Here is a 26,507-nt window from a genome sequence, read left to right as displayed (position 1 = left end):
TTTGTTCTCTGGTTAAGTCTCATGAAGAGCATTTTGAACAAACATGGCAAGCTAAGAAAGGGAAAATATAAAATATATGGTTGGAGTATTAAAGGGGCATCAGGAAGTGAAATGGAGCTGAGTCCTATGTTCAAGGATATTAAATTGAACTAAGGGAGTGTGACTTTGGGGCAAGATCCTTCCCAGCTAAGTTTAGATCCAGGCATGGTGGTGCACACCTTTAATCCCAGGAGACAAAGCCAAGCAGATCTCTGAGTTCAAGTCCAGTCAGGGACAGAGCAAGTTCGAGGTGAAGAAAACTTAAATCCAACCTTGGTGTACCACACCTTTAATCCCAGTGCTTAGGAGACACATGCCAAATCCGATCTCTGAGTTCAAGGTCAATCTATCAAGCAAGTTCCAGGACAGCCAAGCTTAGGAAGTGAGGGATACAGGAAACAGACAGCTGGTGATAGAATAAAGGGGTGCCATGTTCCAGCCTCAGCAAGCAGCAGAACATGGTAGCTTTGGGCATGTAGCTCTGGCTTTAGAGTGAAAAATAGAAGGGTCTACTGGGACAGTTGATGCTGATTAACTGGAGTGAAAAAATTAGTGGTGATTAAGAAGAGACCAGTGTCACTGAGGTGAAATCTTCTGGGAAGTGTTTTCTGAGAGCACAAAGAAGCTGTGTTCCAGAGATAGCCAAGGTTGTACCCTGTGCTTTAGCTAGAGTTAGTAATGTCTAAGAGTCGCCCAGGTGGTACTGGTTTTGAAGGCATGAAGGATCATGAAGAACAGCTGAGGCTGGGCACTGTGAGAGGCCATGGAAGGCCCTTGGTGAAGGTGCAGCCTCTGTTGCAGTTGATGGCCCAGGACTGAAGGAGTCATGCAAAGAAGTTGAGGCTTGACACCATGAAGAGAGCCTAGGAGAGGCTATTGGTGAAGCCTAGTTACAGTGGAAGACCCCAGCATATTGGAGATGCCAATACCATGGGATGATGACCAGTGGCAGTGGAGTGGATCAACCTGAGTTTAGAGTACTACAGAGGACAGAGCTGGAGAAAGTGACACCAGCCTTTTGGAGGAGCCCAGAAGATCATGGGTAGATCCCAGACATTGAAACAAAAAGCTGTAACATCAAAGCTGCCTATGTTAAAGATGCCAGAGCTGTGGGCTATCTGCTGAGGAAAGCTGCTAACAGGGAGTGGAACCAACACAGGGAAAGAAGTTTGTTGCAGTCAACACAGAAGAAAAAGGAGGTGGAGATCTGAAGACCACTTTGACATCAGACATGGAGATGCAGAATTTGGAGTTTGCCCAGCTGGTCTCCTGTGGGAGACAGAGAATGGAATGTGATGGTTTGTATGTACTTGATCCAGGGAGTGGCACTAATAGGAGGTGTGTCACTGTGGACATGGGCTATAAGACCCTCATCCTAACTGCCTGGAAGCCAGTATTCTGCTAGCAGCCTTCAGATGAAGATGTAGAACTCTCAGCTTCTCCAGCCATGCCTGCCTGGATGCTGCCATGCTCCTGCCTTGATAATGGACTGAACCTCTGAACCTATAAGCCAGCCCGAATTAAATGTTGTCCTTTATAAAACTTGCCTTGGTCATGTTGTGTTCATAACAGTAAAGCCGTAACTAAGACAATGTCCAAGTGTGACTTTTTTGTAGAAGCTACCTGTTTAAAAGGGGTATGGAGCATAATTCTGAAACCCATTAATATTTACACTGATTACAAGTTACTAGAGAGGTGCTGTGCTCTGATGTGTGGCCGACCTCAGTGGGAATGCACAGCAAACCTTCCTGAGATTAGCTGTGCAGGCATCGTCTTCCCCTTACTCTGTAGCTGTTCAGAGCAGGTTGTATCAGACTTGACCAGAGGCAGATTCCTGGGCACAGTGCTGTTTTCTACTCGTTGTTTGGCGTTTCTTTGCTGTCTTTGTTAGGTGCATATGTTCCACCACTGAACTGAACCTTCGTTCCCCAGGCCTTCCATGTTAACGAGGCAGGCCAGGTGGCTCCACTTAGAGACATCATCAACTTGCAATCCCTAGAGAAAGATCGGAGTATGAAATAGAGGGACAGTTTATTTAGTAAGTCAGTTACCTTGTTGGACTTGTTTCACCCATGTGTCTCTTCTTGTACTAGGGTTTCCTCTGAGGGCTACAAAGCATTCCGTTTTCCTCTGTTTCTCTAGCAGCCATTGCAAGACTTAAAACAGTAGGCTTGTCAATTTTTTGAGCAAATAAAAAGTTAGGTGTTTTAAGTGCCATGGCATAAGAATGGTCATAAGAATCGCTCTTATTAGATCAAAACGCTTTAATTTAGTAGTTTCCTCGTACAGTATTACTCCTAATTTGGACCCATCCTGGGTTGGTTTTTTTTGTTTTTTGTTTTTTTTTTCAGAGCAGTACCAGCCCAGTTTTTGGAAAATTTTAATTTCCTTGTCTTTTGTTTTGAATTATTATGTATATTTTTGTTTGTTTGTTTTGTGTGTGAATGGGGATGGCTCACATGCCACTGTGTGTGTGTGTGGGGAGGTCAGAGGACAATTTGCTGAGGTGAGGTCTGTCCTTTCTCTCGTATAGGTCTCTGGGTTGGGACTCAGATCCTCAGCCTTAGAGGCAGGCACCTTTACCTTCTGAGCCATCTTTCTGGCCCCATCTGAGTCTTCATGAGAGATCATTAAATCTTTTTCTCTTAAAGGGATCCACACAGTGTAATCCACAGGAGGTTGGTACTATGGAGTCTGACGCTCATCACACCCCAGGGACCGCAGTGAAATCACCAGAGGAAGAAGAATCAAACACTCAGCATCTTCTGGACCAGAAAAGAAATGCCAAGGCATCAGATTCCCAAGTCTGACGGTAAACAAAAACAAAAAGTGAAGAAAAGAACTAAGACTCAGTTACAGAAATCCTCACACAGCCCCGGAGTGAAACAAGTAAGATATTCAGCTAGAAAAGAGGAAACTGGAAAAGGGTTAACCGATGGGTGTGATTACAGTTTGGTCTCTGACCAGGATTCCTTGCAGAGTACAGTGACTCCAGATCAGTCCCTTGAAAAGGAAGACCAATGCAGTGCTAATGAATCCCATTCTTCTAGACAAGTTGTGATAAACCGTAGCAGGAAACAGAAGATCTATGAAACAGATGATTTTATTGACTATCTATTAAACTATTATCAGACTCCAGAGTATGCCCGATTCTGTCTTGAAGCAAGTCACCTACCGTGCACGTGTCAGTGGCAGAGAGATGTCTACGCTAAGGGGGATGGGTTTCAGATCTATTTAAGAAAACAGAGGTCCCACTCAGACAGTCTGAATGTGGTGGAGAGCCTGCAAGAGAAGGAACAGGACAAAGAGCAGGACTGGCCGGAGATGTATATGAAAGGTCCTGAGAGTAAGCCACAGAAGACAGGCAAGATGAATCATGCCAAAGAATTTACTAAGAAGTTAAAAAACCATTACAAAGACATTTCAAGTGAATCTGATGAGCACCTGTCTCCGCCTGAGGGAGAGAACTATCCTGTGGAAAAGACCCATAGTCATGGAGTCAGAGATTCTCAACACACCAGAAAAAGTCCAGCTTCCTCATCATTAAGGTCAGTAGATGTAGGTTTGCCACTGGCAGATTTCTTGGAGGAAATTAGTAGCGATTCTGAGTGCTTCAGTGAAACTCTTAGCATGAACGAAGAGGAGGAAAGGTCTGTGGCTGTCTATAATAGCTCCCCAGAAAAAAGACCTCTTGGTACTGACAGAATCGGTAGGGGCAAACAGAAAACCAGATCGAGTCAGCAGACCTTATATTCAGAGCGGAAACATGACAGTGAGGAAAAATACTCTAAACACAAAGTTAGGGCACCAGGTAAAAGGTCCAAGTATGAACTGAGATATTCGTGGCTTGAGGATGAATGTGATTCCGTTAGAGTCGACAAGAATGTAAGCAAAACTAGGGGAAAAGTAGCCCCCAAATACATGTGTGATGAAGGTTACTACCATGAGTCCAGTTCCAGTGATGAAGCAGAGAACACCACGAGGAAGAGAAGGAGACTTAGTAGCAGTGTGTTTGACCAAAATGTGAAATACAGGCCCCTTCCTATGCCATTAATGCCGCCAAAACGTGCTAGAGCATTCTGTTTGGGATATTTCTCCAGGAAAAGGCAGAATCCATGGAAGTCAGACTATAACCAGGATGTAAGAAGGTTTAAAAGATATGAAAGTTCTGAAGATTACATGCTCGATCCTGATAATTACTATGTCAGTCACGATGACAACCAGGAGCACATTGAGTATGGAAGCTACTTAGGAGACAGCTACTCTGGCTCCTTGTATTTGAAAATGTTCTGATGGCCACTTTGATCAGGAACACCCTTATTTACAAGAAACAGTTGACAAAAAGGAAAACTTCAAACCAAATATAGCTATGTTGTTAGCAACCACAGAGCAAGAACTAGAAGAGAGTCAAGTGCAAAAGCTTGTTCCTCTTGCCAAAGCTGAAAGTGTGGGTCAGAGTGACTGCAGGTATGTATGTCAGCAAGCTTTCGACCTAGAAAACCTTAGATTCTAAAGCTTGGTGAAACAACATAATTGCAAAACTTCTTGATCCAAGGACAGATTTTACTTTAAGCTTTAATTTGGTGCCAGTAAAGGAGCAGATTAGCATTAAGATGGCTGATTTGGCCTTCAATGGCTCTTTTGCTGTCATAACATCATCCGGCATCTATCTTCAAAGGGACAATAGTGGACACATAGGCATCTTTTGATGTGTCCATAGATTGGGTCCGAAGCACTATGTATGGTAACAAACCTTGCTAAATTTTACTTCATAATAATTCTAGATAAAGAAGAGCTCCGGAGGTTAGAACATATAATAGATTTTATGACTTTAGAATTTCATGAAGACCCACTAGAAGGAAATGGATATATTCATAGTATTGAAGGAGTCATTCATTTACAGACAGTTCTAGAAGAAGAATCTAAAAGGGGCCGATTGCCCTTTGATGGTTAACTAGCTGGGACCGTTAGAAGTTTTCTTGTTTGTTTTGTGGACCCCATATCTTTCCATCAAAGCACCAGGATTGAATTTATAAAATCAGGGGGATTTGCAAAGGAAATATCAAAAACATCCTGGCACATCAGTAACGGCACTTGGGAAGAAAAGTTGTGACAGTATTCTATTTCAGGCTATGTAATCCTTTCACTCAGGGTTGGGTGACATCAGTTTGTAAAAAGTCACTGACTATCCCCCACACTGACTTTTATAGAACAGTAACAAGTGCCTCCTCAATCCTTAACAATGCCATGGCGTTAGGAAGACTTGAAGGAAAAGGCCACAGTTTTCTAGCTGTGGAAAAACTGCGGAATTTGTAAACGATGTTAAATAAGTGATTTATCTTTTTGCTGACTCGTTTTGGACTTCTTAAATGTGTTTTTAAATCGAGATATTTGTAGATTCCTTCAGACTAACCCCTTAGCACAGCGCATGCTCTGTAGAAAGCCTGGACAACTCTGCCTTACATTGGATTCAAGACCTCAGGGCAGCGTGTTGACCTTCATTTTCCCAGCCACGCTGTACCTGACCTGGCATTTGGCGAGTAGTGAAGTTCAGAGACTGTCTGCAACAACAGGAATAGCTGTTTCCAATCCACAGAATTGGCGAAGGCTAGCATTCTCATGGCGACTTCAGTTCAGTCTCAATTTGACGTTCTGCAGGAAAGCATCTGCTAGCAGAGGCAGGTAGGATGTCAGTCTGTGGGGTTACTTACGATCCTGTCACACACTGTGTGCCCCTAAACTGCCTCTTGAGCAACCTGGTGTCTGCGGTGGTTATGACTAGGATGTACCTGAAGTAAAAGCCACAGGTTGTTTCATTGATCTGCGTATTCCTATTTGAAGAGAGATCGTTCAATCACTTCGAAGTTCAGAAAGGAATGGAACAGATCCACATGATTACTAAGAAAGGAACAATCTCACTTTGAAGCCAGTAGTTGGTTTCACTCTTAAACTAGGTTTGACTTAATGACTCTGAAAGATTGCTCCTGTGGTGAGAGTGCCTTTTTTTGTTTTGTTTTTGAGGACTAGCAATGACTATTCCTGTTCAAAGTAATGTTGCCCGAAGTAGCCTTTGAAATCACTAACAGCTCAGATCTTGTCAGAGAGTTTTCTGGCAACACATTATTCTCCTCCAATAAAAATCTGCTTCCTTTCCCTCCCCACATGTTATTCTATTGAAACAGAAAACATTATGGGTTTGTAGTAGAAAGCAGCTGACTGTTTTGAAACAAACAAACAAACAAAAAAACCCCACTCAGTTTCTTCCCTCATTTGATCAATTTTTCTTGAAAGATTTTAGGCATTTTTGCTCAGTAAGAAAAGAAAATTGCAGATTTAAGCAGCATGTGCAGAACTTTGGGTCTTTGCTCCCTGTAATAGACGCAGTGCTAAGTCATTTTGATGCAGCACCTTTGTCCTGTTGAATTTGTTTGCTTAATGCTCACCTAGGGTCTCCAAGTAAAAATACTGCTTTCGCTGACCCCTGGAGTGTTGTACCTGTCTGTGGCAATGCATTGTAGATCTGTGTCAACCCTTTTGGTGTAGGCCTTCCACAAGAAAGATAATAGCTTACTCCATGCTTGTCACTCGGCGGCTTTGTAAAGAATGTAATGGAACACACTGTTATGACTACTTTTGTTCTTGATACTGTTGTTATTTAAGTTGTGAAAAGTGTTTACTCGGATCTTCTTTTTGTCTTCTCAAACAAAGGGCCTGAACTTGTTTGATTTAAAGAGGGGTTTCCGTATGCTTCCCTTGTGTGTGCTGCTAATCCTGTAAAGGAAAAGTCTGCTAAGTGCTTTGTTCATTTGTTTGAATTTCTCAGGTAGAAAGCCATGTAACCTAGGCATTTTGAAAACACAACCAAATCAATGTGTTTTTGTTGCAAAACTGTTCAATGTGTTAATTTTAAAATAAACGTGATCAGTTCCACTTTCGGAGGACGTCTCTATCTGTAGTAGGGTATGTCACACTAATGTCGCTCTGCTTTGCTTATGTGCATTGTTAGATAAATGACGCACATTTAATTTTCATATATTTAAAAATAAAATTGTCAATAGTGACAATAGTGACTGTTGACTGATCACTGTACTGTGTAGATCAGTGCACACCCATAACATTTTCAACTCATCAGTATTTTAACTCTACTCCTTTATGATAGGAACTGTCTGTCAGGTTCAGAGGAACCGAAAGCCAGTTTCTTACTCATTTTGGATAAACTGAAATCACATTTAGTCTCAAAAATCATCCTTCTTTAGGTACATCTAAAACTTATTTTTGAGAATTTCATACATGTATACAATGAAAGAGTTTTATCTGCCCCCCACCTCCATGTCTCTTCTCCATTTCCCTTGTGTTCCTAACATACTCCTTTCCAACTTAATGTCTTCCTTCTCTGATAGCCCAGTGTAAATCTGCCTCGGATATGTACCTGTATGGAACATGGGAAACCTATCAGTGACCACATCGCAAAGAATGATTCCCCCTCTCCAAGCAACAATCTCTGCCAATGGTTCCTCAGTATAGGGTAGGGCCGGGGGATCATCTATACCATTTACACTGGGGTTGTGGCTGGCTTGATCTTGGGCAGGTAACCACAGCTGCTGTGAATGCCTGCAGTAGCCATCTCATGTCCAGAAGACAGCATTTCACAGTATTTTCCCTTGCCTCAGGCTTTTATGTTCTTTCTGCCTCCTCTTAAGTGATGACCCCTGAACCTTAGTGGTGGGTGGGGTGAGATCCTATTTAGAGCTAAACACTCAGCGCATGTTTTTGAGACAGGGTCTCACTTGTACCCTAAGCTGGCTTTGAACTCCTTATCCTCTTAGCCTCCTAAATGCTCAGACCGCATATGTGTACCACCTTGTTTGACACAGCACGTTTAATCAGTGCTGCCAAATGGTACAGGAATTCATTTCATCTTCTCTCAGTTGTGCACGAAACTTAAAGTTTATAGATGTCCAAAACTATATGGGTACAGAATGGGGAGCCTAATCTAGGGAGCTTAGGATCATAATGGGCCTTTGATCATTCCAGAGTTAAGTGTATTTGTACATAAAATAAGTAGTGAACTGCTTCCAAGTATTCTAATGAAGACAGATTGTACCTTTAACTCTGGGCACTTTAGAGCTGAAATGTTCCTTTTTGGGTTCCACAAACTCATTTCAGAAACATTAAGGAATAAGTGAATGCTTGTTCTGAATCAAAAAACAAACACTCTGTGTCCCATGGTAGGTTGGCCACATTCTAGTGAATGGCCCCTTGCTTATAAGTGTATTTCAAACATAAATTGAACTTGGTTATGGCAAGAGAGGACATATTGTTGGGAAGGGATAGGACTGAGTCTGAGAGAACAAGGCGGGGAGTGAGTACAATGAAAACACACTGTATGTATGAAATTCCCAAATAAAAATAGGGAAGAAAGAGCCACACTCCTGCTGCCATAACCCCCCTAAACTCTCCTAACACTCAATGACAATGTTAGACTTCAGTTTAGAAAGTTGACTCAGAGGCAGAATTTGACAATTCACAATAGAGTAGTTCTGCATTCTCTTTCTCAACTTGTTGCCTCTTTTCTTCCCATTTCCTTCCTTTTCCCCTTCTCACTACGTAGCCCAGGCAGGCCTTTAACGTAATCGAACACCCAAAAGTTAAACTCCATTTTAAGCTACAGTCAAATGACAAAATCTGATTAAGAATATTAAACTTATTCTTCTGCGAATTTTACACATATATACCATGTGTCATGATCATATCTAAACTTTGGCTCTCCTGAACCCTCCCCAACATGTCCCCAGTAGTCTTTAAAAAGCTACCCCACTACATGTAATTATTGCTACCTGTACGTGCACACAGGTACAAGGTACTGAAGCATGAGGAACATACTAGCGGCCACGTTCAAAGAAAACTGACGAGCCCCACTGTAGCTGCCATCCACTACCAAAAGCTCCTCAGCGAGTTGGGATTATAAACCACTCTTCATTTGTTGCTTGGAGTTTGGCTGGCTTCATCTTGCTGTGCGTTCCTGAGTGCACCAGCCATGTCATGACTGGAATCAGCCATGGTACCGCACTACTCCCATCCCCAGTTCTTAGGTTTAAAAAAAATTAAAGCAAGTTAGCCTCTATATTGGGCAAAACCATTTTATTAACTGATCCAAGCACTTCATTTTTTTTTCTGATTTGAGTTAAAACCATTAAACACAGCTCACAAGAAAATACAATGACTATTTAACTACAATTACAAGAGTCTGAAACCTCACTAGTTGTTCAGATAATACTTTTACAAATGTATACAACTGTAGAGTCTACTTAAGCTAGGTTTAGTATTAACCAAGAGTATTATCCAAGACCTAGACACCTGACTACTATTTTGAAGTTTACTACGATTTGTAACAACAGAAGGATTTAAATGTTACCTTAGGGAATGTATTTTCCTTTCAAAATCACCCAGCTAGTGCCATGTAGTGTTTTCTCATTCTTCAGAGATGTCAGTGAAAGCTTTTGAAAAGCACACACCTGTTCCTGTCCTGTATATTGCTCTCAAATTTTACATTTGGCCAATAACCACATAACCATTGCCCTGCTACAAGCAACAGATTTTTCTTTTGCAAAGTTCTACCTTGAATTTTCAGATTCTGTTTTAGTTCCAACTGCCAATTGCCAGATGTGTGAGAGTTACTGTGTGTGGGAGTGTCCACGTGGGGACAAGGATGATAAATCAGTCCATGAACACAGGCAATGTGTTTGCCCCAACTAAACCCATTATTGAGTTTTCATTTTGTTACTGGACTTCTGTTTTGAATCAATACCACAGACTTTGGAACACTGCAGTTTTGCTTTAGAGGTAGATAAAACAAAAATCATGCAGTTAAGTCTGTTGGGTAAAATGGGCTTGTTTTCAGACTATAGCATGGCTAAGACGTTCTTCTCTCTTCATTCTTAGTACATTAACCATTTTGGCCACTGTGTGTGTGTGTGCACTTGCCATTTTGGCCAGTTTGTGGACATAACCCAAGTTTTCCCTCTCAGGAAAATCAAATTGTAATTCAGTTTGTTTTAACTACAGATAGAAGAGAAACAGCTTTACCATTTGCATTAGAGCATTGAAGTTCACTTTCTGGATTTGTGACGTACAAACACATCATGCATTCTAAGACGAGTTGATTTTATCGGTGTCACTAGTGATGTTACTTAAAAAACAAGTTCAAAACTTCTCTAAATATTGAAATCACCATGTTGTAAAGACAGACTGGAATGTTACAAATGATTTTGCAAAATACAAAAATAGATATGCTCCCCTGACTGCTTCAGTCATTCTTCCGGGCAGTCTCATCGTTTGGTTCTTCAACATCCGAGTACACAGTCGGTTCCTCCCCTTCCTTCAGCAGTTTTCCCACGTGATGGTACTTGACTGGAGGTAAAGGAAAAGGAAAACACAATCGGTCATTCTCATGACTTACAAAAAAAAAAAATCACAACATTTCATTTTAAAGCATTTATGAGAGGTCCACACATTATACTCAGCAATGTCTTAGGCTTCTTGATAGATATAAAGGGATTATTATATCATACTCTTTGCCAAAAATGGAATTAAGAATTTTGTTCAAAAGACAAAAATACAAAGTAGTAACCATGTAGGAAGTATTTATAGTAAGACCTTGCTATGAATTGGGGGTGGGGGGATACATGGAATACAGATATGCTTTGGGAAATGTATGGACAGAATTTGGGTGAAAGGTATTTCCAGAAAAATGAGAACACATTCAAAGGCACACAGACAAGACTGGGCATATCTGGGAAACAGTGAGAACATGTTGTCAGGAGCAGAACTGGCATTTGGAAATAGTAGGAGATAAGTCTGGCTAATCAGTGTGTGGGAATATTAGGAAAGACCTGAAAAGCCATCCTGAGAAATCTGAACCTCACCTATAGGTGGCAAAGGTACTGAAAGTTTGTAAGAGAAAGAATGACCCAGCAAAATAGCACTCCAGCAATGTTCTCACCCAGCTATGTAGGGCAGAATTCAGTAAGAGCAGTTGAGCAGGGTGACCAGGAGGCCTGGTATGCAGAGCCAGATATGAAGGAACCACAGAGAGGAGTCGGGTAAGACCATTAGAATTAAAGTAAAAGGATATGGGACAGCTTCAAAGAAACCTGGAAAGATCCATTAATGAAGCAGCATCTGGACAGCCTGCGAACCAAAATGAGGACTGCCAAAAGGGAGCCACTCTAGAAGGCCACGTGAAAGGAGAGCAAGTGCAGGAGAAAGAATGGAGAAATTAGTACCAGACAAGGATCCGGAGGGATAGAAAGCTGAAGCAGTGCTTAGGGGCAACTTGGAGTATCTGTTAGTCCATGACAGGGGTGGGGGTGGGGGATAATGGTTAAGTACATAGGCAGGACAGCAGGAGACAGACGTGTTCCCCAGCGTGGGAAAAAGCTATGAGTAATTAAAGGAATGGCAAGGGACTAGGAAGGGACTGAAGATGTAGCCAAGAGGTGTGAAGTCAGGATTAGCAAGCTCCATTATAACCCAGTGAATCCAGGGTTAATGCACATTTCCTTTTTGAAATGGGGAGGAATGAGAGGAGTAAGGAACCGTCTAAACAGGTAACCAAAGCTGCTTTTCTGTGAAATAATCGCTGGGAGCAACCAAAACTTCCCTATTTGAACATAGTATAAAGTGTATTTGTGTGTTGGGGGGTGGTGGCTTGGGACTGCGAGACAAATAAAAGCCAAGCAGCACCTGGGAAACCTGCTTAAGGGGACTCCACAATGACCTGAGTGTAGCTGGGGTGTCACAACAGGTTGGGTTAGGCAAAAGGAGTAGTGGGCAAAAGAATAAAAATTACCTTTTCTCCACTGATGCCGGAAAGCTCTAGAGCACAGAGCTTTGTGGATTATAAATCAAAACTCACTAGTCTCGTACAGAAGATTATGACTACACAGGCATCGGGCAAATGTTAGTGACTATGTTAGGTAGCTAGGCTGTTCTCAAAGTCCAAAGATTTGCGTCCTGGCTTGAAAGCTGTACTTGTACTTGGTCTGTTCAAGATCCAAACTCAAAAGGTAGTGTCACGTCTGGCTACTCATTAACCAAGAACTCTCTCGGGCTATTCTGAAAAAGATAGTTGGATGGAGCCAAAAGAGTATGCACGATTTAACTGATTGTGGGGATCAGTAAATTAAAAGCTTCCCCTCCACACCAAAACATTTTCCTTAAACCAAGTGGGCATGGTCTTCACATACATTTCATAAAATCTGGAAAAGATTATTATAGTTCAAATTTGTGTCAGGGAAGTATTAAAATGATCGTTTAACCCTTGGAACTTAGGGCTGGCTGAAGCCTGTTCTTGCATTTCCATGATCTGAATTTCACCCCTTATTTCCATCTCAACTGTAAACACTTTACCCTCCCTCCCTTACATACATAAGCCTGAAACAAGTGTTTCTTTTTTCTTTAAAAACAATGCAGGCACTATTGTTTGCTGGTCAGATTATAAGCAGCATTTATAGATGAGTCCTAATTTATAGTTAGGCTAAATTAGAGTCAATGAGAAACTGTTTAGCAGAACACAAGTTTCCCATTCTTCAAGAGAGCTGTGGGCTGCTTTTAAACAGTAAGTGGGACAAGAGGGCTTATGAAAATCCTTCTTCCTGTAGGCAAAAGGGCCACTGTCCTTTCCCCTACATGCTCAAATGCTAGTAGTATAGAATCTATATACCTTCATGCAAAAATGCACACATCAAGATCAAAAGCTCGTATCTGTAGAAGACAAGCTAAAACTTGATATGCCATCACAGCAGGTGACTCAGCACTGCTACCATTCCTTTATGCCACGAACTTGACCCCTCCAAGATTCAGGAACCTAATCAAAACGCACCCAATTTCAGGGTGCTTAGTAATAACTAGTGTTTGATCATAAACCTGCACTACTGGTGTAAATTTGATCCAGGCAAAATATAATGAAATGCTTACAGGTGAACTGAGAGTCCCAGTCATTCAGGGTCTCCTGCTGGGCAGGAGTGAGGTCAGAAAGGTCATCATACTCATCCTTCAGTGCTTCTTTGTCCAGGCAAAATGTGGCAAGGCCCCTGGATGCATCTCTTCCAGCAAAGACCCCGTATGGCCCCTCTTCAAAGACAAAATGAAACCAAAGATATTTACTAGATATTTACACTTCTGTGTCTCTCATGCAAAAGATGGCTTCCTTGCTTTCAACACTGAAAGCCTCCTTTTAATTCTTTTTTGTTTGGTGGGTTTTTTGAGATAGGATTTCTGGGTAGCTCTGGCTGTCCTCAAATTCACAGAGGTCCATCTGCCTCCTGGGTGCTGGGATTAAATGAATATACCACTTCCTGGTTTCCTATTCCATTCTTGAGCTACATGTATACTGACGCTTTGATCATTACATAAAGGATGTTGACAGACTTCCTGTCACTTCAATAAGTAAAATGAAATTAAAACGTGTAGCATTTGAAATCTCCTATGTCCTGCACATAGCTAATATAAGCATAAGTGATTCATTTGCGGGTGGCCTCGATGGGGAATGTTTGATTATACACTCTAGGTTTAGAATTCAGCTCAGACTTTGTATCTACAGGTTAGCTCTATTCTAGGTGCTTTAGCCAAGACGGTCAAAAGTTACGGTTTCTTAAACACTAATGTGTAAATGAAAACATTTCCTTAGCAACACATTCTGATGAGCTTTAAATGATCTTTGGTTTCAAGACACGAACCGTAAGGCTTCTGTAGGAGCAATGATTTTACAAATGTCAGTGGTTCAAAAACCTACCCACGTTATATAACCTTTACTGTCAATCAATAAGAACAAGGGAGATCAGGTTTGAACTGGTTTTTTTTTTTTTAAGTATAAGCATACAAATAAGAACCAACAGTGGTGAAAACACTAAAATCTTCCCTGAAAAAGGCTGCAATCGGTGCCTTCAAGTAATCTCATAAAACCTGGAAAATGCTATTACGTACGTATAACATCATAGCAAGGTTTTGTCTGAGAGCAGTGGATCATTCTGAATTCACCTAAAGTGTTTATTTAGGGTTAGTTAAATATGGCACAAGCAAATGAAAAGAATTCAGGGTACTTTAAACAATGCCCCGTTTTCCCAAAAGTAGGCTGGAGAGCAACTCTGACCTTAAAATCATTATGTCAACTAGCAGAGTGCCTGGTATTTGGTTACTATCTGGTGATCTGAAACTTTAGTCCACCCAACTGCTTTTCTTTCTAACATATTCAATTTTATGATCCCTTTTCTATAGGACTCAGTCTTTGCATATTCTAGGAAAGCACCCTACTGCTGAGACATACTTCAAGCCCTTGGGATCAACTTGTAAATGCAACTAAGATTCTAAAATGGGGGCTGTTTTCAGTCCTCATTGCATACTGCCACTAGAGAAGATTTAAAAAGAAACGCATTCACAGGCTTTTCACTAAATGTATACTGCTAACAGAAAGAGTAGCACCTCGTGCTTGGAAACAAGCAAACTGTTTTGGTTTGGACTCTTAACCATTTTAGAAATTACAGTTCCTGGACTGGTAATGCCTACTTAAACAAGATCGAAGGCAAATATTAAGTCTTTAGAGAATAGATTTTGTTCACTACAAAGCATATTAATTAGATGCTTGGTGAACAGAGCCCTATGTTGTTAAACTCACACTGTTACTCCATAGCACCCACAACGGTGCTGTGCACATAGTACTAGACACCCAAATGACTTGATTTTACGTGTGCTCTGTACCAGAAAATATTTCCACTATGATGTCAGTAGTGTTCCTGAGCCCTCTCAATAATGGAGAGCAGCAACTCGGGCTCCTCACATTGGGGTGTGCTTGCCTTTTTATTTTCCCAGAAGTGAGGCCTTGAGACAGCAATGTGTTGTGCCAGATCACACAGCTGGTCAGTGACAGACAACATCTAGGCTTGAATGTAGAGTGCAGGTTGACTCCTAGTTGGAGCTATTCCTGTATACACAGCCATGTCCCTCAGGATGACTCTGCAAACTATAACCTACCTGGTTAGAATGGAATGGACTCCAGCCGTGCTCTCTGAAAGCACCGAGGATCCGTGTGATGACTTTGCAAACTACAACCGTATGCCGATGCCTCATGCCTTTGTGTTGATTACCTTAGAGTTTAGCTTAATAATTATGGGTATTTACACGATTATTTATGGATAATGTGCGACTATAGTAACAAATAGACAGTTTTCCCATTGTTTTGCAGTTACATGCCTATTTTATAGATTTTCTAAAATGTCTGAAAGCAGAAATGAAGGGCGAGTGTTCGCTAAAAGCCTCCTGCACATGTGATTTTGATTGGCTGGACTTTGGAGACTTAATGGCGTGGGTATGTCTGGTTTGGATTAGTGCTGACTGGTCTTCCCTCTCAGACCAATGAGCATGTGAACACACCCCCTGAGTTCCTAGTGCTTAGAGGAATCCATATTGGAAGAGCGAAAACCTCTTCTTCCCCTCTAAATGTTCTAGAAAGCAGGGCTTTCCAAACCTGGCTGATTCCCCATTTCCCCACAGGAGAGTACTAAAACGTAGATTATTTTTTTAGCCCTCTCCCCTCCCCCAGAGAGGTAAGTGTGACTATGGCTGGTCAGGCCAAGAATGTGTATTTTTTCACAAGCATCAGGTAGGTGATTGTGATAGGCAATCCAGTTTGGAAAAACATCTCTAGGGATCCTTTCCCACAGTTCACTAGTGGTCCATGCCTTGTTTATCCCCTGGTTGGCTTTTCCAGAAATCCCCCCCACCCATCGGGCTTCGTGGCCTTACCCTATTGTTTCTTAGGACCCTCTCAACCCTCCCTCCCAACCCCGCCCCCGGTTTAATTTCATTTTATTTTTTTTTCCACCTCCCAGTCTCCCTACCCTAACCCAACACTAAATATGATGTTTCTGACCATCTCACCATCTTACCATGGTCCATCACACTCTGCTCTTCTTAATGCATCCTCAACTAGTCTCCTTCCCTCCATCAAGCTTGTTTGCTTGGTCATCATCCAGCCTCAGTGCACTCCACATAACAAGCACATAACACATACCAAAGGCATACCTAACACATGTCACATTCCAAGCACCCCCCCACCAAACGGTGTACACCAAACACACTCACTGCGCATGCACAGTGTAACACACACACACACACACACACACACACACACACACACACACATTCTCCACCAGGAACAATGCTTCTTTACCTGACACTAATCCCCTTCTCCACTTTCTCTCTTTGCACACCCTTACATTCCACCATGGCTCCTTCGGCGTCATCGGGCCTCCGCGTCTTCTCAAGTGTCTGGGCCTCTCTGGAGACACCTTCCTTTTTTTTTCAAACCCGAAACCTCCCCCTCTTTTCAGGACCCTCGACCCAAAGCCCAAAGCCCGCTACCTTCGAAAACTTCACCAACATCCCGGGCCTTCGAGCCTTGCTGTCCCTCCCACCCGCGGTTTCCAAGCTTCAGCCTCATTCAGGCATCCCATCCCCCCATGTAAGCACCTCCCACCCCCAGCTCCTCTTGCCCCGGGCACCTCCCGGAGCTGCCCGCCTTCCCTCCGACCCTCCCACGGGGGCGCCCCACCTCCCTCGGTCTCTCTCCCGCCCCGCTCCCACGCCAGGGTCCCCTCTTTTGTCTCCACGACCTCCTGGCCCTGCCTCCGTACCCGGCCCGTAGAACTTGCGGCCTTTGGTCACGTCGAACACCTTGCCGTTGATGGCCATAAGAATGCGCGGGTCCTGGACGCCATCGTAACGCCTCAGTTCAGCAGGGGTGAAGTCACGCGGCTTGAGGCGGGGCAGCGGGGGTGGCTCGTCGTCGTCGTTGTCCCCACTGGCACCGGGCTGGTCCCCGCGAACGATCTTGTAGAGCAGGAAGATGCAGAGGCCAAGGAGCAGCAGGTTGAGAGGCGACGTGAAAATCTCTTGAAGCAGCCCGCCGCCCTCCAGCTCGCTGGGGTCGGCGCCAGTCGCCACCACATCCTCGGCAGCCATGATCTCTGGAGCAAAGGTTGGGCCCTGCTATGCAGAGATCCGGAACAGTCGGCTTCCTCCGCCCTCTAAGAGAACAGTGGCGCGCAGCGTTCAGTGGCTCTGCAAGAAAAGCCTGGAGAGGGGGCGGGGCCTCGAGGGGCGGAGCCTCTACGCCACGCCTTCGCGGCCACCTAAGCGCCCCGCCCTGCTCGGACTGGCTCGGCCTGGCTCCCGCAGTCTCGATCTCAGCTTAGGCTCCTTAGCCTGGGGTCTTGGCCTTTCACCCTCAAAAGCTCTGTCATTGTGGGCCACGGAGCCCAGCCCACCTCTCGGTTCTACCTGCTGGGCCTGTTCCGCGGTTTCACGGCTCGCTCTGAGCGTAGTGCAGTTCACAGACAAACAGTTCAGTCTCCTGGGTACAGTGGGTAGCTTCCAGCCGACCCTGTGGGAGAGCCTTGCCTCTAGGGCTTGCTCCTTGGGGCCTGCACCTTTGTTAAAATGGGGTCGCATTTCTGTTGCTTTGCTTCCATTTTAAAGCCCCTATAGTCTCTCTCCTGGCCGAACCCTTAGAGCCAGGAAGCTGTTTTAGGATACTCAAAAATCAGGCCTTCAACTCCTTTTCATCTTACAGACCTAGACTACTCAAACATCCATTTTGGGATGGTTCTCCTCCAATTCTTGCCCCAAAGCTGCAGAACTAACACCCGAAGTACTGCCAGTCAGGTAACAGGCCTGCCAACACTTTAAAACGTGGAGCTCAGATAGCCAGATTTGGGTTTGTTCTTAAAGTTTTTTTTTTTTCCCTTTTGCAATCATCGATTATGCTTAGTCACAAGGCATCAGCAATCAGCAACTGACATTCTGTTGTTGAGCTTTTTTTTTTCTATAAAAATACCAGAATAATGTTGAAAGTTTCTCTGCTTGACAGCATTCTTCTATCTGAAGTTTGTGGAAACTACCTTTGGAGTCATGGGAACCCTGAGCATAGTCCCTGATAAATGCTGGAGTTTGGAAGGATCCTAGGTTTTATCTTTTGAGATACCTAGGCCTCTGGTATGCCAACAGGTTATCTGGGAGCAGGCCTCTATGGAACAAGAATTGCACCTATTTTTCAGAGACCTAATCTGGCTGTACCCCACCCTTTAAATTGTAATTGAGGGAGGGTAACAGAAGAAAAAGGAGAGTAATTAAAACCAAGCCATGCAACCATCTGCAGACCAGAGCACTACTTTCCCATAGAATCCTGTTTGTCTGTGCATAGTTTACCACCACCATTTACATGCAAGAGATTTGTGCTGAATATTGACTAAATTCTGAAAAATTTTGGCAAAGACTGCTTTAATCCCTGCTGCCCCCCCCACCCCATCTTCTTAAAATGTAATGAGCCAAACAATCTTTATATTCCAGCCCACACATTTTTCCCCAGAGCTAAATTTAGGATTAGCTAAACTGGCCCCTCCAGATCTTTTGTCAAAACTCTTCTACTTAATCATCATGAAACAAGCTCAAACTGAGAGCACTCAGGTACAGTTATAATCCAGTTATCCCTTTCAGAGTCCTGTGAGCAGCAAAGACATTTCTAAAACAATAACAAGCTCGTGAAAAAAATATTTTCATTTGAAACTAATACGGCAAAAGAATTCTGTCTTGAAGTGCTCATTTCAATTGATAGGAAAATCGTTAAGGGACTGGGGAAATGGCCTAGTGGGCAAAACACACTGGCATGCAAGTGTGAGGACCAGATTTCCAATCCCCAGCACCCATAGAAAAGCCAGGAGGGGTTGGCAGCTAGCCTTTAATGCCAGAGCTGGAGAGTGAGCGGCAGGCTAGACTCTCCTTTGCCCTGATATCTGGGGTGGGAGTAATCAAGGAAGACACTATATACTTCAACCTCTGCCATCCACCCTAATGTACCCCCCACACAGATGCACACTCAAACACAGACCACACGCACAGACATGTAGCAAAAAAATAAGGAAAGAAAATCATTAGTAAAATTCTCTAGTCATAATGGAAAAAAATGAGGAAGTATCAGTGGTGAATAAAAGCATATAAAATGTTCAGGTTTGTTCGCAATTTAAAAATACACAGAAATAACGTTGTCATCTGCCATCTTTCTATAGGATGGGAATAAAGAGCAGAAAGGGATAGCTTGCTGGCAGGAAACTGAGCATGCTCCCATACACCAACATTGGAATAAGCTTTTGTTAACCATAAGTGTTTTCAAGAAACCTACTTCTAGAAATAGAATTTTTGTCCCAGTAATCCACTTCTAGGAATCCATCCTGCTTAGAATGAGGACCAAGATTTCATTAGGAAGATGTTCGTTACACATTCATTTTTAATATGGAAACTCTGGACACAACCCAAATGTCCAAGTTTAAATAAAGTGGCTAATTAATTCACTTACATCGTGATAAAATCATAGTTGGACTATTCAAACAGCACACACCATGGGAAAATATTTACATTTCAGTATACAGGGAGAAAATAGTGTACAAAACTATATACATTGTTAATTCCCTAAAATTACTTAAAGGGAAGCCTGAAAGGAAACACGATAATGTTATTAATTTTCCACAAGTTGCACATAGCACTTTATCTTCCTTCCTTCCTTCCTTCCTTCCTTCCTTCCTTCCTTCCTTCCTTCCTTCCTTCCTTATTTCCTATCTTTCTTACCCTCCCTCTGTCTTTATCTCCTCCTCCTCCTCGTTCGTTTCTCTGTGTAACTCTAGCTGTCCTGGAATTCAGTTTGTAGACCAGGCTGGCCTCGAACTCAGAGATCCACCTGATTCTGTGTCCAGAGTGCTGGGATTAAAGGCATGAGCCATCACTGCCCAGATGCACAAGTCATTTTAAGCACCTGAGAAAATGGTTTATTTTTATAAATAAATAAATAAATAAATAAATAAAACTTATATACTGTACTGGCTGGTTTAGTGTGTCAACTTGAGCTGGAGTTATCACAGAGAAAAGAGCTTCCCTTGAGGAAATGCCTCCATGAAATCCAGCTGTAAGGCATTTTCTCAATTAGTGATCAAGGGTGGGAGGGCCCATTATGGGTGGTGCCATTTCTGGGGTAGTAGTCCTGAACAAGCCAGGGGAAGCTAGCCAGTAAGTAGCATCCCTCCATGGCCTCTACATCACTCTCGCTTCCTGACCTGCTTGAATTCCAGTCCTGACTTCCTTTTGTGATGAACAGCACTATGGAAAGTGTAAGCTAAATAAATGCTCTCCTCCCCAACTTGCTTCTTGGTCATGGTGTTTGTGCAGGAATAGAAACCCTGACTAAGACATATATGCTCATTATTACAAACTGAAGAGGTACTTAATTGTATATAATAAAAGCAGTAACAAAAGTGAAACTTGGGCACATACAAATTTTATTTTATCATACTAGAAGTACTTTCAAATGACAACATATTGACCTACTCTTTTCTAGTACAAATACTATTTTTATATATTATATATATTTAAAATTTTTTATTAGATATATTTCTTTACTTACATTTCAAATGTTATTCCTCTTCCAGGTTTCCTGTCCATAAACCCCCATTTTCTCCCCTCCCCCTCCCCCATGCAGGTATTCCCTCTATACATCCCCCTTATTGTCCACCCCATATTCCCCTGTACTGGGGGTCCAACCTTGGTAGGACCAAGGGCTTTTCCTTCCACTGGTGCCCCAACAAGGCCATTCACTGTTACATATGCAGTTGGAGCCCTGGGTCAGTCCATGTATAGTCTTTGGGTAGTGGTTTAGTCCCTGGAAGCCCTGGTTGGTTGGCATTGTTGTACAAATACTATTTTTAAAGAGAAAAAAAGAAAGGAAGTCATTAGGTTCCTCAGGCAACTCCTGCTCAAACTTTTTTTGAAGTTATATTTATTCAAAGTTAAAAATTACAGACTAGTCTTGGCAGCACATAACTTTAATCCCAGTAGTTTCTAGGTAGAAATGGGAGGATATGAGTTCAAGATAACCCTGAGCTGTATAGCAAGACTGTTAAAGTTCAAACTATGGAAAACACAAAAGAAAAGTAAATCCCCTCTCTTCACACTCTTCATTCTGTTTCCTCCAAGGTAACTACTATTAAAGATGTAGAAACTGTTTGCATGGTGGGCCAGAGAGTTGCTATTCAGATCAGTGTCCTTCTGGAAGGGGAATGGCTTAAGGGAAGGAAGTTTTTAAAATGTAAAAATATTTATTTATTTTAGTTTATGTGTGTGAGTATTTTGTCCACATTTATGTGTGTGCACGATGTGCATGCCTGGTACCCACAGAGACCAGTAGATGGTGTTGGGTTCCCTGGAATTGGAATTACAGACGGATGTGCGCCACCATGTGGGTGTTGGGAACTGAACTAGGATCCTCTGCTAGAATAAGTGCTCTTAACCTCGGAGCCATCTTTCCAGACCCACGAGAAGAACTTTTGCTTTATGTGAAGAATAGAAAATCTGCACTGTAAAACCTCAGGTGATACAGTTTAAAACTATACATGTTTTGATTTAATGTTAAATGAAATGGGCTACTGATGACAGCGGGACACTGAGGTCATTCAAAAGCATCCCACCTGTCTGGCTTTTCTTAGAATTCATGCTAGATGGATAGGTGCCATCCTCGGTAGAAGTTCTCAAGTTACCTAGAAATAACCAAGGATCCTTGTCACTTGCCCCCCCTCCACAGACACACAACATGAGACTTTCATTGTACATACTTGTGGCTGGAAAGTAACCCCTAGATCCTATCTACTTGACCCAAGATACCTGTTAAGTCTTTTATCAATTTCAAACTGCCTCCTTTAAATAATCTTTCATGGTTCTAAAAGGCTTTTCAAGAAAGCTAGCACAATTGCCTGATTAGTTAGAAAATGTATAGGAGACAATTCAACCACAGTGCTAATCAAATCCAAAGGAGCAGTGTATCGGTTTTCATCATTCCAATTATTAGTACATTTTTCTCTCCCCTTGGAGTTCTTAAAAACAGAAATACTTGGAGTTGGCAGGCATATGCGTGACAAATATTCTGGCAAATGCCGGCAAGAAGGAAATTGCTAGAATACGAGATTCATTTTGTTCACTAACCTATTTCAAGTCCCTAGATCATGTCTGATACATAGTAGGCCCTCAAATATTTATTGAACTCACTTACGTTGTAACTAGGCATAGGCTTTCTAGAAAGCCCCTTGGCAATATGCAACAAATGCCTCAAATCATTCCTAACATTCATTTTATGAGGACAATAACTTCAAGGAATTTTCCTACGGACATGCTCAGAAATCTGAACACAGATTGATATAGAAAAATTACATACAATGTTACATAATAGGAAAAACATGGAAACCACATAGTAAAACCAAATCCCTGACAGTATCCTGCAAGGCTCAGGAGAATCTGTTCCATTCCACCCACAGTTCCCTTTAGAACCTTAGGCCCTCACTGACCACTGCCTCCCCTGATGCTTGTGCTCCAGGTACAGTGACTTCTCTGACACCCATTCATCAGGCTTATTTTCAAGTCAGAGCCTACTTATGATTCCTATTGCTCAGAATGCTCTTCTCCGGGTTCCAGCACAGGTCACACCCTCCCTTTCTACTCTTGAAATATCCCATTCTACTCCTCATTTCTTTTCTCTAGTCACCTATTCATTCATTCATCCATTCATTCATTTGGGGACAGTCTTACTATGTAGCCAAGGCTACAGTACTCATTCTGTCACCCAGACTGACCTTGCACTCTTTATTCTTCTGTCTCAGCCTCTACAGTGCTGGAATTTAGACATGGCTTCCATCAGCCCTGGTTTCCATTTTACTCTCCTTATCACATTTACTGCTTCCTTATTAGGAAGTTATATTACTATATAACTTATATAACTATTAGTTCTCATTTTTGTTAATTTCTTGACTTTAATATAAATTATTCAAGAACAGATATTGTGTCTATTTTCTTCACCGTTCTGTCTCCTATATTTAAGAGGACCTGGGGACTAAAGAGATAGCTCAGAGGTTAAAACCACTAGCTGCTCCTCCAGACAACCTGGATTGGATTCTCAGAACCCACATGGTGGCTCACAACCAGGGTATCTAATGCCTTCTCCAGCACAAGGGATACAAGCAGTTCACAGACATACATGTGCAACACAGCCATATACAAAATAAAATTAGTAAAATTTAAAAACTAGAACAGCACCTGAAATAGAGTAGGCACTCAGCAAATATTTGTGGAATTGAATTTATTTGACTGTGGAAGTGCACTATGCTAAATTCACACACATAAGAGAAAGGGGCTGGAGGAAGTAAAATGTTAATAATAGTTATCTTTGAGTATGAGATTATGGTAGCTTTTGCTTTCTCCTTTTTGAATGAGCATATTTTTTTCTTATCGTAAAAAAGGAAGGAGAAACATTTAAAGTGTCAAAAGCAGAAAAACAAGTGGTACAGCTGCCAAGTAGTTTTCTGATTAGGATTTGATTAGCACCGTGGTGTTGGGACTTTAGATAGAAGCAGTAATTGTTGTTTGCATGGTGGACACCCAAAAGCGCTTTCCACTTCTAGCCTCTGTTCAGTTCTAGGTCTTTGTGAGGCTCTGTACTCTGGTTGGGGATGCAAAGCCCTTACCTCACACGACAGAGACATGTTCTAGACATAGTAAGATGGAGGTGGACATGCGGTTGGGTACGTGTGACCTATAGAGATTTTATATAGAAAAGTACATTTGGGTAGAATTCATTTCTCTCAGATGGATAGAAGATGGAGTCTCTAGGGAACTGGTGTTTCACTCTTCAGTGAAGATCAACAGAATCTGCAGAAAAGGATACTTATTAAAATGTATTCTTTCCAAGGACGTTGTGTAAAGCTGGTTAGGGTTTTTTTTTCTTTTTTTCAGAGCTGGGGACCAACCCAGGGCCTTGCGCTTCCTAGGCAAGCTCTACCACTGAGCTAAATCCCCAACCCCTAGGTTTTTTTTTTTTTAATTTTTTGGTTGTTATTTAACAGTCATCTGAGGAGACAGAACCTCAACTGAGAAAATACCTCCATCAAAATTGACCTGCAGACAAGTCTATGGTGCAGGTTCTTGACGGATGATTGATGTAGGACGGTGTAATGTAAAGTGGCCAATGCTGCCCCTGGGCAGGTGTCTCTGGGTTGTATAAGAACGCAGGCTGAACAAGCCATGGAGAACAAGCAAGAAAGCAGTACTCCGCCATGGCCTCTGCTTCAGTTCCTGCTGCTAGGCTCGTGCTTTGAGTTCTTTCCCCAGCTTCCCTCTGGGAAGTGGTAAGATGAAATAATCCCTTTTCTGGAGTTGATTTTGGTCAATGTTTTATCACAGCAACAGAGAAGGAAATAATGGCGGCCTGAGAAATCTTGAAACTTTAATAATAGCTAGCATTGTCTGAGAATGGAATTTATGCCATGTAATATTCTAAATACTTTGTGGATTAATTCCATGTGTTATTCATGAAACTCCGTAAGGATATTGGTTATATTATCCCCATTTCACAACTGAGGAAACTTAAGGAGAGAAGATGAAGAACTTCCTTAATGTTACTTGGCTAGGAAAGAACCAGGTCAGAATTCACAGTCAGCCTGGATCTAAATGTTAGCTGTTTACCATTCCTCTATCTCCATTCGAACAAGTTCACAAACCTGCTCAGATGATTCCAATTTGGTTCCAAAGAAATTAGAAGTTATTTGAGTGAAGGCTTAGAGATATGACATAATTTGCCCTATCCTGAAAAAAAGCCTTGTAATTATTCCCTGTTGACAGCGAAAGTAAGTCCAAAGTCTGAAGCAAGGTTTACCTAACTGGCACACTATTCAGATTTCACCTTCAACCTCCAGTCAGGATCCAAGCACTCTGTCTCTGGTTGCTCAAGTGTTGGCAGCTCTGAGTCTGGAAGTAGATGGTCTGAGATTGCACTGGGTTTAACAGACCTTCCTACCCAAGTCAGACCTCCTTATCTGTGCAACCTGCAGGTAGTGAATGGTTAATACGGGGATATAAAGCTTCTTTCTCTTGCCCCACTCCCTAAGAGAGAGGAGTGGAAGCTCAGCTGAGAATACAGGGCAGGCAAGCTTCTCCTACTCCCTAGTATTTGCTTTCCTTCCCCTTTGGGTATAGATGCCAAGGGCACTTATCAGAAAATTTCCTATATGCTACTTTCCATCAATTTTCCAGGAAACCCTGGCCTTTCTGATCTGGTCTGTTCACTTCTCTCCTCTACTATCTCTTCACACTCAACATTCTAACCATGCTATAGCCAGGAATGATGCAACATCTGAGAATTATGCAGTTATTGACTGTTACAAACACTTTGTTTCTCTAAGACCCTCTCAAAAGCCAAGTTACATTATCATCTTATTCTGTATAAGAAAATTATACATGGAGGAATTTCTTGTCCCAAATCACATAGTTAATGAGAGATAGAAGTGGGATTTATATCTAGCAGTCTGGACACAGAGCCTGCGCTCTCTCTCCTCGAGATCATTTTCCCTTTTTGGAAGTATTGCAATGGCAGGAGCATTAAGGCTGCAATCAGAAAGGTGGACGCTGAACGATGTCAGTGTGAAGCCTTCCCATAGAAGAAAGTATGGGTGTGTGGGCTCACATCAAGGTTGTGGGAGTGAGGGTCTACATTCCATGATAGCTAAGGCACATGTTACAGAGCTGGGTAGACAGGACATAGAAAGTGCACGCAGGGAAGAGCAAAATTGCAGACAAGATTTTATATTTAAATGGAACCATGCCCCAAAGCATGGGCCCTGGACCACCAATTACATTGGCTTTGCTTGGGAACTCACTAGAGATGCAAGGCCTTGCTGTATGTAGTATATCTAACTTCTGAATTAGAATCACCGACAATGGTAACTCACATACAGACTCCTGCTGTCCAAGCGCAGACGACAGGAACATCCTAGTGAAGATAGCCAATAATGTACCCAGGCAGATATTTGGGTCTGTGTCTCAGGCATAGGTTTGGATTGGAGAAAGAAAGGTAGGTAATAGGAGCCTGTGTAGGTGGTAGCTGAAATCAATGGTGTTGAACTTGATCACTGAGCGAACATAGGGCAGAGGTCTCTCCAAGGCTCATTGCACTCTGTGCTAAGTCAAGGGTGAAAACTCTTGGCTTTGGTGGTTAGGGCTGAATCAAACACATGTTTATTTGATTTTCGAGTTCTTTCAATTAAAAAAAGATTCCATTTAAAAGGAGAGGCCAGAAAGATCTTCTATACTTCTTCCTTGCTTCTTTTACAGGCATTTTAGCTATAGCTAGAGAAAATTAGTGGATCCAAGAGATGATTACAGAGGAAAAACTACAAAACTTTTATTTTTGATATTTTAGACTTCTTTTTGTTATTTGTGTGAGGGGGAGGGGAAAGGGAGAAAGAGTCAGAGAGACAGAATTCCACTTGGGAAGGTGACTAGAAGAAGCTGTTAGTCCTCAGGTACAGGGGATTATAACTTGTCTGATG

General features: G+C 42.4%; 2 protein-coding genes across 2 annotated transcripts in view; one reads left to right on the top strand and one right to left on the bottom strand.

Moving 5' to 3' along the window:
• LOC116888398 (A-kinase anchor protein 17B) overlaps nt 1-4,741 on the top strand; it is a 55,211-nt gene extending 50,470 nt beyond the window's left edge. The window contains 2 exon segments of the mRNA XM_032889675.1: nt 2,691-2,813; nt 2,815-4,741. Coding sequence (XP_032745566.1) covers nt 2,691-2,813; nt 2,815-4,332 — 1,641 coding nt within the window. The 3' untranslated portion in view covers nt 4,333-4,741.
• Nucleotides 4,742-9,163: 4,422 nt separating this feature from the next.
• On the bottom strand, nt 9,164-17,162 carry Pgrmc1 (progesterone receptor membrane component 1). The gene is made up of 3 exons (XM_032889924.1): nt 16,731-17,162; nt 13,018-13,173; nt 9,164-10,449 (listed from the first exon to the last, which is right to left on the bottom strand). Exons 1-3 carry the CDS (start codon nt 17,056-17,058, stop codon nt 10,346-10,348), a joined length of 588 nt encoding a protein of 195 aa, XP_032745815.1. The 5' UTR covers nt 17,059-17,162; the 3' UTR covers nt 9,164-10,345.
• Between the last annotated feature and the right edge of the window lie 9,345 nt (nt 17,163-26,507).

The sequence above is a fragment of the Rattus rattus genome, chromosome X (assembly GCF_011064425.1).
Source record: "Rattus rattus isolate New Zealand chromosome X, Rrattus_CSIRO_v1, whole genome shotgun sequence".
NCBI classification, from domain to species: domain Eukaryota; kingdom Metazoa; phylum Chordata; class Mammalia; order Rodentia; family Muridae; genus Rattus; species Rattus rattus.
This window is presented reverse-complemented; position numbering and strand designations above follow the sequence as displayed.

Coding starts and splice junctions, on each gene's coding strand:
- Pgrmc1 (XM_032889924.1), bottom strand. CDS start 17,058: ATGGCTGCCGAGGATGTGGTGGCGACTGGCGCCGACCCCAGCGAGCTG. Junction 13,174..16,730: donor CCGCAAGTTCTACGGGCCGG/GTACGGAGGCAG, acceptor TTGTCTTTGAAG/AGGGGCCATACGGGGTCTTT. Junction 10,450..13,017: donor CTGGGACTCTCAGTTCACCT/GTAAGCATTTCA, acceptor CTTTACCTCCAG/TCAAGTACCATCACGTGGGA.